Source organism: Manis pentadactyla, chromosome 7 (assembly GCF_030020395.1).
Source record: "Manis pentadactyla isolate mManPen7 chromosome 7, mManPen7.hap1, whole genome shotgun sequence".
NCBI classification, from domain to species: Eukaryota; Metazoa; Chordata; class Mammalia; order Pholidota; family Manidae; genus Manis; species Manis pentadactyla.
In genome coordinates this window covers 30,720,818-30,739,163 of record NC_080025.1, presented here as the reverse complement: position 1 = coordinate 30,739,163, position 18,346 = coordinate 30,720,818, and the positions used below count along the sequence as shown (strand labels likewise).

The window sequence follows — 18,346 nt, the reverse complement described above, 5'->3', positions numbered from 1 at the left end:
TGGCCTTCTTCACAGTCTGTGACCTTTGCAGCTGGGAGCAGAGAACGGACATTCCAGTGTATATGGATTTCATGTCAGTGGACTGTGGTGCAGGTAGAGGAAAACTTAACTGTCCAAACATGCATCCGTAGGGGAATGTTTAAATCAGTGATTAAATGGAGTATTATTCAGTCACAATCATGTTTTTCAAGAATGAAAACTATTAAGGATTGATCAGAATATATTAAACAGAAAAAGCAAAGTAAAAAATGAATCGCAATTTTATTTTTTTAAAAGTATATGCAACTATGCTGATGGACAGTGACTATAATGGGGTATGTGGTGGGGGGGCTTGGTGATGGGGGGAGTCTGGTAAACAATGTTCCTCATGTAATTGTAGATTAATGATACCAAAAAAAAAATGCAGGAGAGAACGCTCCAAAGTATTGATACTCGTTATCTCAGGAAAGTACTATCATAAATAATTTTTATTCTTACTATATTTTCCTGGTTTTCTAAAGTGAATTTCTTATTTCTGTAATGAGGGAAACTCTTGTAGTTAATGTTATTGTTTGAGAAAGGCAAGAGGCCCCACGCATAGCACATCAGGCCACTTCCTCAGGTGGTGAGTGGGACTGGCTCTGCGGTGGGGCCCTGGGCTGGTCAGAGACCTCAGCTAGGCCGGGAAGAACCAGTGGCTCCTACCTGCCACCCTTAGGAAAGGTACTCAGTGGCAGGATCCAGCATAGCACTGCTGTCGCTTGTGGTCAGAGGATAATTACTCCTGCAAGAGACCAGGAGAACGGCATCCTCTGAGCACCGCTACTGAGGGGGCAGAGGACAGCAAATGTCCCACGGTGTCATTAGTTACTGAATGTCTGTCCTTGGAAGCCCACTGCCCACCTGGCCAAACCCTGGGTTCCAGAACCAGGGCCAGAGGAGCCCTAAGGAAGAGCTGAAGCATTTCGGGGCCTCCCTGAGTGCTGCCTGGGTGCGCACACATGGCATTTGCCATGTTTTCTGCACGTGGAGACCATCCTTCCCTTTACGACGAACCTCTGAAGCGCCTGCTTGGTGTGCTCTGACTCAGTCCCCCTGCCTGTCTCCCTTTGGGAACAGTTGCCCCTTTCTTTTGTCCACTTAAATGCCGATATTCAGGTTTTGTCTTCCACCTTCTCTGCCTCTGCACCCTGATGTCATTTTTGTGTGAAGAGCTTTTTAAAAATACATCCGCAGAGATTCTGATACGCCTCAGGAGCCTTCTTAGAATAAGGGTGGTCTGATGAGAGCACCATTCTTCCTCACTCAGGTTTTAAACAAGTTGTGATTTAGGACAAGGTGTTAGTGGGTGGAGGCCAACAGCTTCATCTGCACCACAGAAGGCTAGCCAGTCTTCCTGCCAGGCTGGGTGGCCAGGAGGAGAGGGGCATCTGCACTGTCAGTCTCCCCCCGAGGAAGACGGGGCCTTGGGCAGAGAGGCTGAGTGTGATGCTGAAGGTTGTGCAGGCGCGGGGCAGAGCCGGCGTGGCACTCGGTGTGCCTGCTGCTGGGCCACAGCCACCCCCTCCCTCCTCTGGAGATCTGGCTTATCCACCTGGGCCCTGTATCCAGACCGTAAGGCGCTGGGCTCCCTAGGGGATCTCCTACTTTCCCTTGGCTCAGCCCTGGGACGCCACTGCCCTGCCTCCCTGGCAGCTGCCTCCTGAAGCTGACCACGCCCAGAGCTTACCCCCATCTGAGGACGCTCTCCCGACCTCCAAACTTATGTCAGCTGCCCACCAGGCACCTTGTTGAGCCTGAAATTCCTTAGTTAAAACCAGATTTAATTCCTCATGTTCCTTTTATAAAAACAGGCAGAATAAACCTCCCACACTTTCTTCCCAGGCTTCCTTTGCAAGTTCTGTGTGACGTGCAGAGCAGGAAGGGGCTGGCAGGTCAGGGGGCCTGGGGCTTCCTCTGGCCCTGTGACCACTTGACTCTTAAGCTTTTTCTCACTCCATGCCTTGGTTTCTGTCCCCTGTACCTGGTCAGCCCCATGTGTTTCAAAGACCGACGTTTTGGTGTCTCACCTCATAGGGCACAGATGACTTCTTCCTTTTCGTGATATGTGTCAGGGTTGTTTCATAAACAAAACATCCTTTCAATAATAAAAGATGATGTGCTGTAGAATATTTAAGAGGGTGACAACTCAAGCACAGGGCTGGCACGGGCATGTCTCCACGTTCTTTGGGTCTTACCAGTCCCCCCCACCAAGCAGGCAGAGCCCGTTCTCGTTTCTTTCAGTCTCGAGCGGTTTTGTGTCATCTCTCTGGCTTGCTTTTATTCCCTTTCTCTGCCATCTAACGTGATGCCCTCCTCCGAGCTGTCCTCTCGAGGGGAACCGTGCCTATAGAAGGGAGGTAGTGAGGAAGGGTCTGTCTGCAGGGAGGGGGTGACCACTCGCTTCCGCAGCCCGACGCCGGCCAGGCTGGGGCGGCCCCTTCCACCGTGCTGCCCCCCAGATTCCTTACAGCCACGCAGGGTGTCCTACTGCCCGCGGGGGGAAGCCGGAGCCGACGGGGTGGGGCCGCCGCTGAAGGCAGCCTGGGCCCGCACCTGGAGGCGGTGGGCGGATCGGGCCTCGCTCCGGGGCCACCACCCACCCTCAGGCACCGTCCTCCGGCCGCGCTGTACCCGCGTGAGCCCACTGGTGCCCCACATCTTCACACATCACCATTTTCTGAGGAAAGGAACGGCTTTTGGTTTTTATTCTGAGGAAACAGGGAGGACTTATTGTAAAATAAATTATAACCAAAATAAGCAGGCGACGAGAAGCAACAAAGGGCCAGGCAGTTTATTTGAGTGCAATCCCTGGCGATGTTCGCTGGTCTGGCTAGTTACAGGCTGGGGAAGTCGAGCCAGGTCAGGAAGGGGGGTGGTGGTGGGGGGTGTTTAAGGGGTTAGGAGGGGGAGGAGTGGGCAAGCTATCCTAGGGGGCGTGGAGAGGTATGATTGGCTAAAGGTGACATGATATAGACAACTAGGAACTTTTTTCCTTCCACTAGGGAGGAGGCTGACATCCGGGTCTTAGTTGGCACATCAGGATGGAATTCAGGAAGAGCTGTCCCCTTTCCATATAAGGCACAGACCTTGGGGTCTGGTCTGTTCTCCTTTTATGGTATCTCTCTGCTCTGTTTGCATGTCCTTTTTTCTTCCTCCAGCCTAACACTTATTTTAAAAATTACCTTGTAGAAGGTGAATAAACGTGTTTACACATTTACTCAAATGGTTAGTCTTTTTAGAAAGGCAAAAGATGAAGTACAGGAACTTCGTCTCTGAGTGCAAGCTGCTGCTGGCAGCCTGTGCCCCCTGCCGACTTGGGCCCTGGGAGAGGCGCCCAGACACAGGAAGGCAGCGGCCCACAGGGCGCCCCTCCTAGCTCAGGCAGCGCTATGCCCGGCGGAGGATCTGGTGACAGTGAGTGAGGTGCCGGGGACGCCGGAGTTCCTGTCCAGCAGTGTCTGTGTTTTTAAAGGGAGAAGCCGAGAAACTCAGGTGACTCTCAGGGGGCCCCAGGCAGGCAGCCCTCTCTCTACCAGGGTCCCCTCCCCTCCCCTTCCTAGGGACCCTTCTGCCTGAGCTCCCCGACGTGCCCTCATGAGGAAGGAGAGGCTGGGGAGGAGTGCAGTGGGTAAGGCTTCTCTCTCCAGGGCTGGGGGCTTCGTCATTAAAGGTCACGCTCTGCTTCCTGGGCTCTGCCTCCACCACCTGCTGCTGGGGAGAAGGCAGCCCTTCCCCATCCACCGTGCAGCCTCACAGCGGCTCTGTGCCGTGCTGTTCCTACAAGTACGGAGGAGGAAATCCAACTTCTTCAATCAATGGCTTTACCAAAACTGGGGAACTGAAAGGCCCAAATGCCATTTTAAAAATCAGAGAGGGCAAATTTCCTTGCAGAGATGAACCCTGGGCCTGCTTTCCTCATCTCTGTCACCTGCCTGGTGCTGGCAGTTAATGGAGCGAAACTCTGCGGAGGCGGAGGGAGTTTGCCAAAGTTCCCGACCGCTAGGCAGGCGTGCTTTTATCGTCTTTGGATGCTTGAGCCAAGAAGAAAGGTAGGATGTGGGTCCTCGGCCCTGAACTTGTGCATGACCGCCCAACCACCCTCGAGAGTCTGGCCAGCTGAAGGGTCGGTGGGAAGGGCTGAGTGCGTGACACTCGCTTTAACAAAGACCCTCGGACGGCGAGGGGTGGAGCTCACCAGACGGCCGGGGCGCCTGCCTGCGTGTTAACAGTGGGGATTTCCGGACGCGGGCAGTGCGGGTCCCTCTTCCCTTCTCTTGCTCATGGGCATTTTCTGCTCAACATTTAATAGTAGTAAAATTTAAAAATATATATTTGAAAAACAAAAGTAACCAAATTATATAGCTTTTATTTTTGTGGAAACTTTGCATGAAAAACATACATTTAGAAAAAGACCAGAGGCAAACTTTTGAGGGGCATTTTTATTATAAATTTAATGTGGTTGATTAATGAAAAATCACAATGAAGTACCAAGAAAATGTTTGTCAATATAAAAATATTAGCAGCATGTCCATAGTTTCAGGCTCTAACACAGTCATACTTCTTCCCTCCCACTATCAAAAAAAAGACGCCTCCACTGGGACCACAGTGGAGCCTCAGGACGGTCAGCTTGGTAAAGGCCTCGAGGAGATCCTCAAATCCAGTGTATTGTCTGATATGTCATCTCTCCCCGCCCCGGGTCTAGAACGTCAAAGCACTAGCCTCAGTGTCTGAGACAAGAACCCCGTTCTCCAGGCTGCAGGGGCGAAGAGGGAGATTTAGGCTGGACTTGTATGTAGTGCTTGATCACATGTCTTCATGTCTGCACACTCCCTACACCGACGACGGTGAGGGGCCACCGTGGGGCGGCCACTGCCTGGCACGTGGCAGCAGTGCTGGGGGCCAGGGAGCCTCCCCATGTACACTGCTTGTAGTAGGGCAGAGCATGGCAGTCTCGCTACACCCCAGGCAGACATGGGAAGGGGAGACGGTGTGAAAATGTAACACTGGCAAACTATCCCCTGCTTCTTTGGTACTTTCCAAAATTCTCTGACCCAAATAGTATAAGGGAAGCACACCATTAAAAAAATTACACTTTAAAGTATTTACAAATGCAATTGTGATATATTACATAATCAGTACACAGTATATGAACAAATTCTTCAGTGAAAGCACTTGTGAACTCCTGTTCCAGTATTATTCAATAGCACACCACTGTACGCACACCTCCAGAAATTTGGATCATCCATCCCACAACACACTTAATCTTACACTGTATTAAATGGGAAAAATATTTTCCAATCTACACTTTCTTTTTAAAAGGTTCTTAAAGTCTGCTACTGAAATTATTATGTACAAAGATGTGTTAAACACTGAATTCTAGGCAATTAGGCAATTATCTCCACTCCATTTTGAATATGTTTGAAATAATGCTACCTATTCTATGTATACAGTATGTATTTAATATGTAAGCAACTGCACCATGTTATATCACCACGATACCAGTTTAATGCACACATCATGTACAGTAGCTAAGTTAGCTCTGGAGGGTGACTCTACAGCCTAGGGGAACAATATGTTTGGAACCGTATGAAAGGGACATGGAGAAGCCGGCTGGGAGCCCGTGTATGGGCAGGAGCATGGACACACGACTCCCACACGCACCCACACCACACTACCCCTTGTGCACTGGCTGGAGGAAGACATCACACATATGGAAGGATCCCGTACATGAGGAGGGCCATGACAGCAGCACTGAACAGGCCAGCCACAGGGACAGTCACAAACCAGGCCACAAAGATGTTCCGGAAGAGGCGCCAGTCCACGGCCTTCCGCGAGCGGATCCAGCCCACAGCCACCACCGAGCCCACCTGTAGGAGACACATTGTAAAGTAAAAACACGGGCCCATACATTTAAAGGTGAGATAAGAAACTTCATTCAACCAATGTAAACTGGCTAATCTCAGAAATACTAACTATAAAATTACTCTTTCCCATAGATTTGCTGAAAGCTTTTAAAATAGATTTTAGGTATTACTATTTTAGGACTATTCTGTTCAGTATACAGTTGTGATGTATTTCCCACTTATATCCTGCTCTATTTGGACAGAACTTCAGCCAGTTAAATGGTTCTAGTCTCTGCACCTTATAAATTATTAATGCCCTTGTTTTAAATATTCCTCATGCAAGGTATTGCTTACTTCAGTATGTGAACCTGCTTTAATTACATAATGAAATGGCAACAATGTACCCTTCTCTTAAATAACAGCATCACAGAATGTTGGAGCTGGAGAAGATCTTTGGGAATATCTAATCCATATCCCTAGACAGTTTTGGGCTGTGGGGAGATACTATAAATCATGGTGGATTGAGGACTGGAACCCAGGCCTCTTGAGTTTAAACTGGTTTTCTCCAGTATCTCAAACTTCCTTGCAGTCCTTGTACTTTAGCTAATTATAAATAAATAAAAATGAAATGGAGCATCAATATTATTGGATCTCAACTGTCAATCGTGCCTCACAAAATGACAGTTACAGGTAACTTAGAAGTCAGAATAACCTGATTCAAACATTTCTCTGAACACTCGCAGTTCATTTTATGGTTTGTTAAGAGTTTAAAAAGGAAAAGACACTTTAAGCATCCAGAAAATGAAAATCATAAGAAAGTACAATGCTGTGACATCTCATGCCCCACCAGGGCTCTGGCAAAGCCCAGAGAGTCCAACATGGCGCCACTGGGCACCTGGGAGGTAGAGGAGGTGGGCATGAAGGTCTCCATACAAGAGGCCGAGACCCTCAGCAGACCCTCCAGTACTGCAGCATCAGCAGTGGCCACTGAGGTCCTCATACCAACCAGGGTCTAACCACAGGAAAAATAAAATCCAACACTAGATTGTGAAGGGAAGCAAACTGGACCTCCAAACACAGCAGCGTATCTAAAGGCAGTGAGTTCTAACATTTTGTCAACCCACACCGTGATTAACCAGCACTTGAATTATGTCTCCAGGACCGCAACTGACCCCCTGGAGGCAGCGACCGCAGAACGACTTTATTGCATTTTCCTGGCTTTAACCAGTACAGTTTATGAAACTGATAAGCCTGCTTAGTTTGTTGTCTCCCACAACATGCCAGACAATGGAGATCTTTCTACTGTCAAGGATGAGCGAAGTTGCATTGTCTCCAATTATGGTCAAATCCACAAACCCGAGCTTCTTAGAAGAAATTCTTTGTGTTACTCCCCATCTCTCAGGGTCTCACCCCTCACCTTCCAGCTATTTTTCTGTATTACTTTAGGGAGAATGTGCTCAACTCTCAGGATAATCTACCCCCTCTTCCTTTCTGAATAACTTTCTTTAAAAGCATGAAAGTAATACAGCAAGAAGTTCATATAATAGGAGGGGTGGGCAATTACCCAGAACCCCACTATTGTCATATTTATATACTCCTTTCTAGTATTTTTTTTATTTTGGTATCATTAATCTACAATTACATGAGGAACATTATGTTTAATAGACTCCCCCCTTCAAGTCCTCCCCACACACCCCATTACAGTCACTGTCCATCAGCATAGTAAGATGCTGTAGAATCACTACTTGTCTTCTCTGTGTTGCACAGCCCTCCCTATGCACCCCCCCCACATTATACGTGCTAATCATAAGGCCCTTATCCCCCTTATCCCTCCCTTCCCACCCCTCCTCCCCAGTCCCTTTTCCTTTGGTAACTGTTAGTCCATTCTTGGGTTCTGTGACTCTGCTGCTGTTTTGTTCCTTCAGTTTTTCTTTGTTCTTATACTCCACAGATGAGTGAAATCATTTGATACTTGTCTTTCTCTGCCTGGCTTATTTCACTGAGCATAATACCCTCTAGCTCCATCCATGTTGTTACAAATGGTAGGATTTGTTTTCTTCTTATGGCTGAGTAGTATTCCATTGTGGATATGTACCACATCTTCTTTATCCATTCATCTACTGATGGACACTTAGGTTGCTTCCATTTCTTGGCTATTGTAAATAGTGCTGCAATAAACATAGGGGTGCATCTGTCTTTTTGAAACTGGGCTGCTGTATTCTTAGGGTAAATTCCTAGAAGTGGAATTCCTGGGTCAAATGGTATTTCTATTTTGAGGTTTTTGAGGAACCTCCATGTTGCTTTCCACAATGGTTGAACTAATTTACATTCCCACCAGCAGTATAGGAGGGTTCCCTTTTCTCCACAACCTCGCCAACATTTGTTGTTGTTTGTCTTTTGGATGGTGGCGATCCTTACTGGTGTGAGGTGATATCTCATTGTGGTTTTAATTTGCATTTCTCTGCTGACTAGTGATGTGGAGCATCTTTTCATGTGTCTGTTGGCCATCTGGATTTCTTCTTTGGAGATGTAGGTTGCCATCCATAGATCATTCTGTTTCTGTGAGAATTGTTTGCCTTCCTTGTTATCTGTGGTGCATGCCGCAGCTCACTAAATCTAAACGGAGATCTGTTTCTTGTTATCTCTACCCCCTCATTGCCTGGCACCAGGGATGACTTGCCCCAGCGACCTGGAGGCAATTACATTCCTGTAGTAAAGCATGTTAATCATTGTGTCTAGAAACTTGTTAACCCACTCAAGAATGTGATGCCTGATCAATAAATATGAGAGGTGCCTTTTCAGCACCACTCTTGAGCTGGTTTGCCTTGAGTCCCCTGGCTGGCCTACTCAGGTCTTCGATATCTCATCACGTCGCCTCCTTTGTCTGCGGGTAGGAGACGGGGAGGAGGCCGACAGGAGAACTGTCAGTTCAGCTGCTCTGCCCATTTTTTAATTGGATTATTTGCTTTTTGTTTGTTCAGGTGTATAAGCTCTTTATATATTTTGGATGTCAACCCTTTATCGGATCTGTCATTTATGAATATATTCTCCCATACTGTAGGGTTCCTTTTTGTTCTATTGATGGTGTCCTTTGCTGTACAGAAGCTTTTCAGCTTGATATAGTCCCACCTGTTCATTTTTGCTTTTGTTTCCCTTGCCCGGGGAGATATGTTCATGAAGAAGTCACTCATGTTTATGTCTAAGAGGTTTTTGCCTATGTTTTTTCCTAAGAGTTTTATGGTTTCATGACTTATATTCAGGTCTTTGATCCATTTTGAATTTACTTTTGTATATGGGGTTAGACAGTGATCTGGTTTCATTCTCTTACATGTAGCTGTCCAGTTTTGCCAGCACCATCTGTTGAAAAGACTGTCATTTCCCCATTGTATGTCCATGGCTCCTTTATCGTATATTAATTAACCTTATATGTTTGGGTTAATGTCTGGAGTCTCTATTCTGTTCCACTGGTCTGTGGCTCTGTTCTTGTGCCAGAACCAAATTGTCTTGATTACTGTGGCTTTGTAGTAGAGCTTGAAGTTGGGGAGCGAGATCCCCCCCACTTTCTTCTTCCTTCTCAGGATTGCTTTGGCTATTCAGGGTCTTTGGTGGTTCCATATGAATTTTTGAACTTTTTGTTCCAGTTTGTTGAAGAATGCTGTTGGTATTTTGATAGGGATTGCATCGAATCTGTATATTGCTTTGGGCAGGATGGCCATTTTGATGATATTAATTCTTCCCAGCCAAGAGCATGGGATGAGTTTTCATTTGTTAGTGTCCTCTTTAATTTCTCTTAAGAGTGTCTTGTAGTTTTCAGGGTATAGGTCTTTCACTTCCTTTGTTAGGTTTATTCCTAGGTATTTTATTCTTTTTGATGCTACTGTGAATGGAATTGTTTACCTGATTTCTCTTTTTATTATTTCATTGTTAGTGTACAGGAAAGCCACAGATTTCTGTGTATTAATTTTGTATCCTGCAACTTTGCTGTATTCTGATATTAGTTATAGTAGTTTTGGAGTGGAGTCTTCAGGTTTTTTATGTACAATATCATGTCATCTGCAGATAGTGACAGTTTAACTTCTTCTTTACCAATCTAGATGCCTTGTATTTCTTTGTTTTGTCTGATTGCTGTGGCTAGGACCTCCAGTACTAGGCTGAATAACAGTGGGGAGAGTGGGCATCCCTGTCTTGTTCCTGATCTTAGAGGAAAAGCTTTCAGCTTCTCGCTGTTCAGTGTGATGTTGGCTGTTGGTTTATCATATATGACCTTTATTATGTTGAGGTACTTGCCCTCTATACCCATTTTGTTGAGAGTTTTTATCATGAATGGATGTTGAATTTTGTCAAATGCTTTTTCAGTGTCTATAAAGATGATGAGATTTTTGTTCTTCTTTTTGTTGATGTGGTGGATGATGTTGATGGATATCTGAATGTTGTACCATTCTTGCATCCCTGAGATGAATCCCACTTGGTCATGGTGTATAATCCTCTTGATGTATTTTTGCATCTATGTTCATCAGGGATATTGGTCTGTAATTTCCTTTTTTTGTGGGGTCTTAGCCTGGTTTTGGTATTAGGGTGATATTGGCTTCATAGAATGAGTTTGGGAGTATTCCCTCCTCTTCTATTCTTTGGAAAACTTTAAGGAGAATGGGTATTATGTCTTGTCTGTATGTCTGATAAAATTCTGAGGTAAATCCATCTGGCCTGGGGGTTTCGCTCTCGGGTAGTTTTTTGATTACTGCTGCAATTTCGTTGCTGGTAATTGGTCTGTTTAGATTTTCTGTTTCTTCCTTGGTCAGTCTTGGAAGGTTGTATTTTTCTAGGAAGTTGTCCATTTCTTCTAGGTTTTCCAGCTTGTTAGCATATAGATTTTCATAGTATTCTCTGATAATTGTTTGTATTTCTGTGGGGTCCATTGTGATTTTTTCCTTTCTTGTTTCTGATTCTGTTGATGTGTGTTGATTCTCTTTTTCTCTTAATAAGTCTGGCTAGAGGCTTATCTATTTTGTTTATTTTCTCAAAGAGCCAGCTCTTGGTTTCATTGATTTTTTTCTATTGTTTTATTCTTCTCCATTTTATTTATTTCTTCTCTAATCTTTATTATGTCCCTCTTTCTGCTGACTTTAGGCCTCATTTGTTCTTCTTTTTCCAATTTTGATACTTGTGATGTTAGACTATTCATTTGGGATTGTTCTTCCTTCTTTATATATGCCTGGATTGCTATATACTTTCCTCTTAACACTGCTTTTGCTGTGTCTCACAGAAGTTGGGGCTTTGTGTTGTTGTTGTCATCTGTTTCCATATATTGCTTGATCTCCATTTTAATTTGGTCATTGATTCATTGATTATTTAGGAGCATGTGGTTAAGCCTCCATGTGTTTGTGAGCCTTTTTGCTTTCTTTGTACAATTTATTTCTAGTTTTTTATGTTTGTGGTCTGAGAAGTTGGTTGGTAGAATTTCAATCTTCTTGAATTTACTGAGGCTCTTTTTGTGGCCTAATATGTGGTCTATTCTGGAGAATGTTCCATGTGCACTTGAGAAGAACATGTATCCTGTTGCTTTTGGGTGTAGAGTTCTATAGATGTCTATTAGGTCCATCTGTTCTAGTGTGTTGTTCAGGGCCTCTGTGTCCTTACTTATTTTCTGTCTGGTGGATCTGTCCTTTGGAGTGAGTGGTGTGTTGAAGTCTCCTAAAATGAATGCATTGCATTCTATTTCCTCCTTTTAATTCTGTTTGTATTTGTTTCACATATGTTGGTGCTCCTGTGTTGGGTGCATGTATGTTTATAATGGTTATATCCTCTTGTTGGACTGAGCCCTTTATCATTATGTAATGTCCTTCTTCATCTCGTTACTTTCTTTGTTTTGAAGTCTATTTTGTCTGATACAAGTACTGCAACACCTGCTTTCTTCTCCCTGTTGTTTGCATGAAATATGTTTTTCCATCCCTTGACTTTTAGTCTGTACATGTCTTTGGGTTTGAGGTGAGTCTCTTGTAAGCAGCATATAGATGGGTCTTGCTTTTTTATCCATTCTGTTACTCTGTGTCTTTTGATTGGTGCATTCAGTCCATTTACATTTAGGGTGATTATTGAAAGATATGTACTTTTTGCCATTGCAGGCTTTAGATTTGTGGTTACTAAAGGGTTATGGTTAGCTTCTTTACTATCTTACTGTCTAACTTAACTCGCTTATTGAGCTATTATAAACACAGTCTGATGATTCTTTCTCTCCCTTCTTATTCCTCCTTCTCCATTCTGTATATGTTAGGTGTTTTATTTTGTGCTCTTTTGTGTTTCCTTTGACTGCTTTTGTGGGTAGTTGATTTTATTTTTTGCCTTTAGTTAGTATTTGGTTGGTCTGCTTTCTTTGCTGTGGTTTTATTTTCTCTGGTGACATCTATTTTGCCTTAGGAGTGCTTCCATCTAGAGCAGTCCCTTTAAAATATCCTGTAGAGATGGTTTGTGGGAGGCAAATTCCCTCAACTTTTGCTTGTCTGGGAATTGTTTAATCCCTCCTTCATATTTAAATGATAATCGTGCTGGATACAGTATCCTTGGTTCAAGGCCCTTCTGTTTCATTGCATTAAATATATCATGCCATTCTCTTCTGGCCTGTGAGGTTCCTGTTGAGAAGTCTGATGATAGTCTGATGGGTTTTCCTTTGTAGCTGACCTTTTATCTCTCTCTGGCTGCCTTTAATACTCTGTCCTTGTCCTTGATGTTTGCCATTTTAATTATTATGTGTCTTGGTGTTGTCCTCCTTGGGTCCCTTCTGTTGGGAGTTCTGTGTGCTCCCATGGTCTGAGCTACTATTTCCTACCCCAGTTTGGGGAAGTTTTCAGCAATTATTTCTTCAAAAACATTTTCTAACCCTTTTTCTCTCTCTTCTTCTGGTACCCCTATAATGTGGATATTGTTCCGTTTTGGATTGGTCACACAGTTCTCTTAATATTCTTTCATTCCCAGAGATGCTTTTATCTCTCTGCATCAGCTTCTCTGCATTCCTGTTCTCTAATTTCTATTCCATTAACAGCCTCTTGCACCTCGTCCATTCTGCTTTTAAGTCCTTCCAGAGATTGTTTCATTTCTGTATTCTCCCTCCCAACTTTATCCTTTAGCTCTTGCATTTTTCTCTGCAACTCCATCAGCATGGTTATGACCTTTATTTTGAATTCTTTTTCAGGAAGATTGGTTAAATCTATCTCCTCAGGTTCCCTCTGAGGGAATGTCTGGAATATTCTTGTCTGTATCAAAAATAGTCTTTTTGTGGTGATAGAGGTAGTCATGGGCAATTGGTGCATGTGTCAGGTGGGAGAACAAATTCCCTTCCTGCTTGCCTGCCACCTTTCCTTCCTGTGAGAACGGCGACCCCTAGCGGCTTGTGCTGGGCAGCTGCGCGTTGACGGTGCCTCTGAGTCTGGCCCGGGCGGCTGCGGAGGCAGCTCTGTGGGCTTCTGTGGGCATGGCCAGTCTCAGGCTGCTGCTCCGCATGTGGGGGACCGGGCGGGAGGCTGTTTATTGCCGTGAGGGGTCTCAGAGCTGCGCTGCCGCCCAGGGGGTTAGGGCACCTTGAGTTCCCCGGGCTTCCCAGCTGCTTGGCTGAGTGTGCTGGGACGCTTCCATCCAGCTGTGAGGCCCCTGTCCCTTTAAGACTTTTAAAAAGCACTCGTTTTTCTTTTGTCCCAGGGGCATTGGCTGCGGGGACTCGCTCACAAGTTTTACTGTTCTGTTTCCCTAGTATCCAGCACACCAAGCACTACGTCTCCACTCCCAGTGCGGATGGCTAGGGCTGGGTATTCAGCAGTCCTGGGCTCCCTCTCTCTCCCCACTCCGACTCCTCTCCTCCTGCCCGGGAGCTGGGGTGCAGGGAGTGCTTGCGTCACACCAGGCCGTGGCTTGCATCTTACCCCCTTCATGAGATGCTGGGTTCTCACAGGTGTAGATGTACCCTGGCTGTTGTGCTGTATCTTCTGGTCTCTCTTTTAGGAATAGTTGTATTTGTTGTATTTTCAAAAGTATATATGGTTTTGGGAGGAGATTTCCGCTGCCCTACTCACGCTGCCATCTTGGCTCCTCCCTCCTTTCTAGTATTTTTTAAATAAATATGCCTTTATTTGTATAGGGCATTTCCTTTCTTTAAAAAATAATTTAAAATTTCTTTTAACAATTTAAAATCAATAATATGTTATAAGCATCTTTCCACAGTGCTCACAGCCATTATCATCATGTAAAATGGTACACCCCTTAGGTGCATGTACCTTAATTCACCATTTCCAATTTTTCTCAACTAGAAATTGTTCATGATTAATATATTCATTCATATGGCTTATATTTGAGCTTTAAAAAAATCCCCTGAAACAGATTATTAAAGGAGGCATTTAAAAAATATCCTTAAAAAGTTTGAAACTTAGAGAAAAGTTGCAAGAACTCCCATATCCCTTTATCCCAATCCACCGATTTTTAACATTTTGCCACAATCTATAAAGAAATATTTTAATGCCATTAAAATATCCTGCTTCCCTTTCTGCTAAAGATTTAGTGATCCAATGTTTATTACAATGGCTGCAAAGTGGTGATTTACCAGCCCCCTTCCCATGTATTAGATGGAATGCTGCTCTGAGGAAGAGTTTTTCCCCTCTGAATGTGTTTTAGGATCTTAATGCACAGTGCGAAGTAGTTTTTAAAACTATTGTGAAAGTACAAGGTCATCCGTAATCAGTACACCCCTACAATCCTGTAAATTCTCTTTTGCTAACCAACAAAAACATACTATTGTTGCTTAATCTGCATCTTTACTACTGAGGCTGCAACTCCATCCAATTTTATTCCCTCTAGTCTTTACATATAAAAATTGCCTCTCCAGGTATTCTGCCCATTTATATATTGGAATCTAAATGTGTCTCCTTATTTATGTGTGGTCTGTATTCTTCTATTAACTTTGTGATACTCAGTGCAAATATTTTCTCAATCCAGTATTTTGCTTTGTTTCACCTTCAAGTTTATGATTTCATGCAATAGCCTGTACTTTCCTTCTATGATGTATCCTTAGCTTCTGTATTTGATGAATATTTAATTCTATTTTATTTTAAATATGCTGAAAGAAAATTCTAAATTTTTAAATCCTTTAGAAGTATTATGTAAGCCATCAGATCTATGTTCATGTATTTTGAGTAATGGGTCTAATATTTACTTTTCTACCAGCTCTCCATCATCACATAGTAGTGAAATTTTCTCTTCCTTGAACTATATGCTTGTATATAATGGTTCTAGCTTTGGCCTATCTACTGTTTTTTACAATTATGTAACTTTTTTTATTATTGTGGTGGAATATACATAACATAGAATTTATCACTGTAACCATTAAGTGCACGATTTGACAGCATAAAGCACACACTCCAGGGCTGCTTCATCCCACACTGAACCTGTCCCATTAACACCAACCCCCACTGTCCATTTTTAACCTTTGTTTCCTTACAGCATATTTTTTATCTGTTAGGGCTCACTCCTCCTCATCCCCTTTCTTTTTAGGTTATGTTCTTGTTAATTTAACCTACCGAATTAATTTTAGCCTTATTTTGCAAAGTTATAAGAAAAATGCAGTCAGGGTTGTATTGGAGAACTGACATTTTTACAAAATCTAGTTTTCCCATTCCAGTAATAAATGTGTCTCACATTCAGGTTTTCTTGGCCCTCTGAGTAAAGTTTTGTGCCTTTTTCGTATACATCACTTCACATTTATTAGGATTCTTCTGAAATACTCTTTATTTTTACTGTAATTCTGGAGGTGTTGGTTTATTACATTATCTTACTGGCTTAACAGACAAGCTCCAGATTTTTAAATTTTTATCGGGGACCTGAATTACTAAGTTCTAATAGTCATTTTTACTGAATTCTAGAGGCGTTTTAGAAATATGTGCTGAATTTCATCAGATGTCTTTTTGGAATATATCTCAGTAGACGTTCTTGTGTTGTTGTTGGTGGTGGTGTTTAATGCACTGCCAAGCCATGTAATATTGAAGAAGCGGATATGCTTATGGGAAAACCTCGACACTTATTTGTTGAGTGCCTGCGAGGGGCCAGCCCTGTGTAGGCACCAGTGATGTACACTAAGCTCTGCCCTGTTTAAGGCCTGCTTAAAGTCAATTTGGTCCTTCTGAAATGTGCTTCTATGATAGTTAGCATCTTACAGTTTTATCTCAATATTCATACATAAATACAGCTATCATTGTGATGTTTTAAGCCAGGTTTCGGTATTGTACAACAATTTGAGAGTTTCCTGTTGTATTTTTTTTTCTCCTATACCATGGAAAGTTTATACAGGGTAAGAATTATCTATTCTTTCAAAATGGAAAAGATTAATGAGTCCGTCTAGAATTGGAGGTAGCTGTCCCTCCTTTTTGCTTTTTCAGGTAAGAAGAATTGATTTCAGAGTGCTTCCTTAGTGTCTTACTATTGCTCTGGTCAGGTTTTCCACTTTTTCATATTTCTTGTGTCAATATTTATTTGTTGTGTATATTTTTACAGAAAATAATTCACTATATAGAGGTTTTCAGAACCTTGGCTCATAGCTGAATGGCTTTTTTTTTTTGTATCATTAATCTACAATTACATGAAGAACATTATGTTTTCTAGACTCCCCCTATTATCAAGTCCCCCCCACAAACCCCATTGCAGTCACTGCCCATCAGCGTAGTAAGATGCTGTAGAATCACTACTTGTCTTCTCTGTGTTGCACAGCCCTCCCCGTGCCCCCCCCCACATTATACGTGCTGATCGTAATGTGGATGGCTTTTTAAAAAATTAAAGTATCATTGATACACAATCTATGAAGGTTTCCCATGAACAGCACTGTGGTTTAACAATCACCCCCATTATCGAGTTTCCCCCAACCCCATCGCAGTCACTGTCTGTCAGCATAGTGAGATGCTATAGAGTCACTCCTTGTCTTCTCTATGTTGTACTGTCTCCCCGGTGATCTACCTATATTGTGATTGTGAATTATAGTGCCTCTTAATCCCCTTCTCCCTCCCTCCCCACCCCTCCCCTTTGGTAACCGCTAGTCCCTTCTTGGGTTCTGTGATTCTGCTGCTGTTTTGTTCCTTCTGTTTTGCTTTGTTCTTATACTCCACATATGAGTGAGATCATTTGATACTTGCCTTTCTCCACCTGGCTTATTTCACTGAGCATAATACCCTGTAGCTCCATCCATGTTGTTGCAAATGGTAGGATTTGTTTTCTTCTTATGGCTGAGTAATATTCCATTGTGTATATGTACCACATCTTCTTTATCCATTCATCTACTGATGGACACTTAGGTTGCTTCCATATATAACTTGGCTACTGTAAATAATGTGGTGATAAACATGGGGGTGCATCTATCTTTTCAAATCAGGGGTTTTGTTTTCTTCAGTAAATTCCTAGAAGTGGGGTTACTGGGTCATACGGTGTTTCTATTTTTAGTTTTTTGAAGAACCTCCATACTGCTTTCCACAGTGTAGGAGGGTTGTTCTATACTTTTATAAAATCCTAATTTGAATGTCTGGTTCTTTTATTTTCCCTTTGCTGAGTTAAACCACTTAAAGATAAGCCCTCTCATCTGAGCATGACTTTGGCTGCCACAGGTTTTGCTATGTACACACACACACACACACACCACACACACACACATTTGTTTTTTTTCCCCCAGGAAAGCTATCATAATTTTCAAACTTCTTGATTCAACTATTTCTTAAAAAGAGCCTATAAAAATATCTAAGGGAATAATCCCTTTTTTCAACATATATTTCTAGTTTAATTTCATGGTGATTAGAGTTTGCATTCAGCACAATTCCTGATAATTAATAGTTTTACAGTGTTTTTACCACAGTCTTCTGAATGTATGATTAATTTTTATAAATGCTTCATATTTTGATAAGGCATATGATCAGTAGGGTAAAATTCTACTATGTATTAATCATTATATATAAAAATCTATTGTTCCTTTATATTCCTAAGTACTTCTGTCTTCTTCATTTGTCAGACTTAAGATATATTAACTTCCGAGTTCTAACAGCCTTTGCCTTAGGTTTTTACTTGTTATTTGGATCAAGGGACTCAGAGTACTATGTCCTCTCTGCAGACCCTGCCTTTCACTGATATAAAATGGTATTCTCTGCTGTGCTCTGACTCCCCTCTTAATAGGTTGTGTTTCGAGCTTCAGGCCACCTTCAGGCAACAACAGCAATAAAGTATTGGGAAGTAGGGGAACCAGAGGGCAAGAATTAGAAAATGTAATTAGAAATTGTAATCTTAAAATTTTAAATCAGCAGTATTTCCTATAAACGGTTCCAAATCCAAAGGCTGGTTGAGTAATCATTTATGTCATCCACAGAGGTGAACAAGGTGGGTAATTCACAGAAAAGAATAACCCCAAAGCACCCCAACATGGAATGAGAATGTTTTGGTAACGCTGCTCTGAGTTACCAACAAGGAGCTCACAA

The 18,346-nt window shown here is 43.0% G+C and overlaps 1 protein-coding gene across 3 annotated transcripts in view; it reads right to left on the bottom strand.

Annotated features, from left to right (window-relative positions):
* Window positions 1-4,442: 4,442 nt before the first annotated feature.
* The window catches only part of SLC20A2 (solute carrier family 20 member 2), a 114,870-nt gene continuing 100,966 nt past the window's right edge, over window positions 4,443-18,346 (bottom strand). For all 3 annotated transcript variants that reach the window (XM_036877492.2, XM_057505204.1, XM_036877493.2), the window contains exon 11: window positions 4,443-5,888. In XM_036877492.2, the coding sequence (XP_036733387.2) occupies window positions 5,724-5,888 (165 nt within the window). In that variant the 3' untranslated portion in view covers window positions 4,443-5,723. The remainder of the gene's footprint in view (window positions 5,889-18,346) is intronic.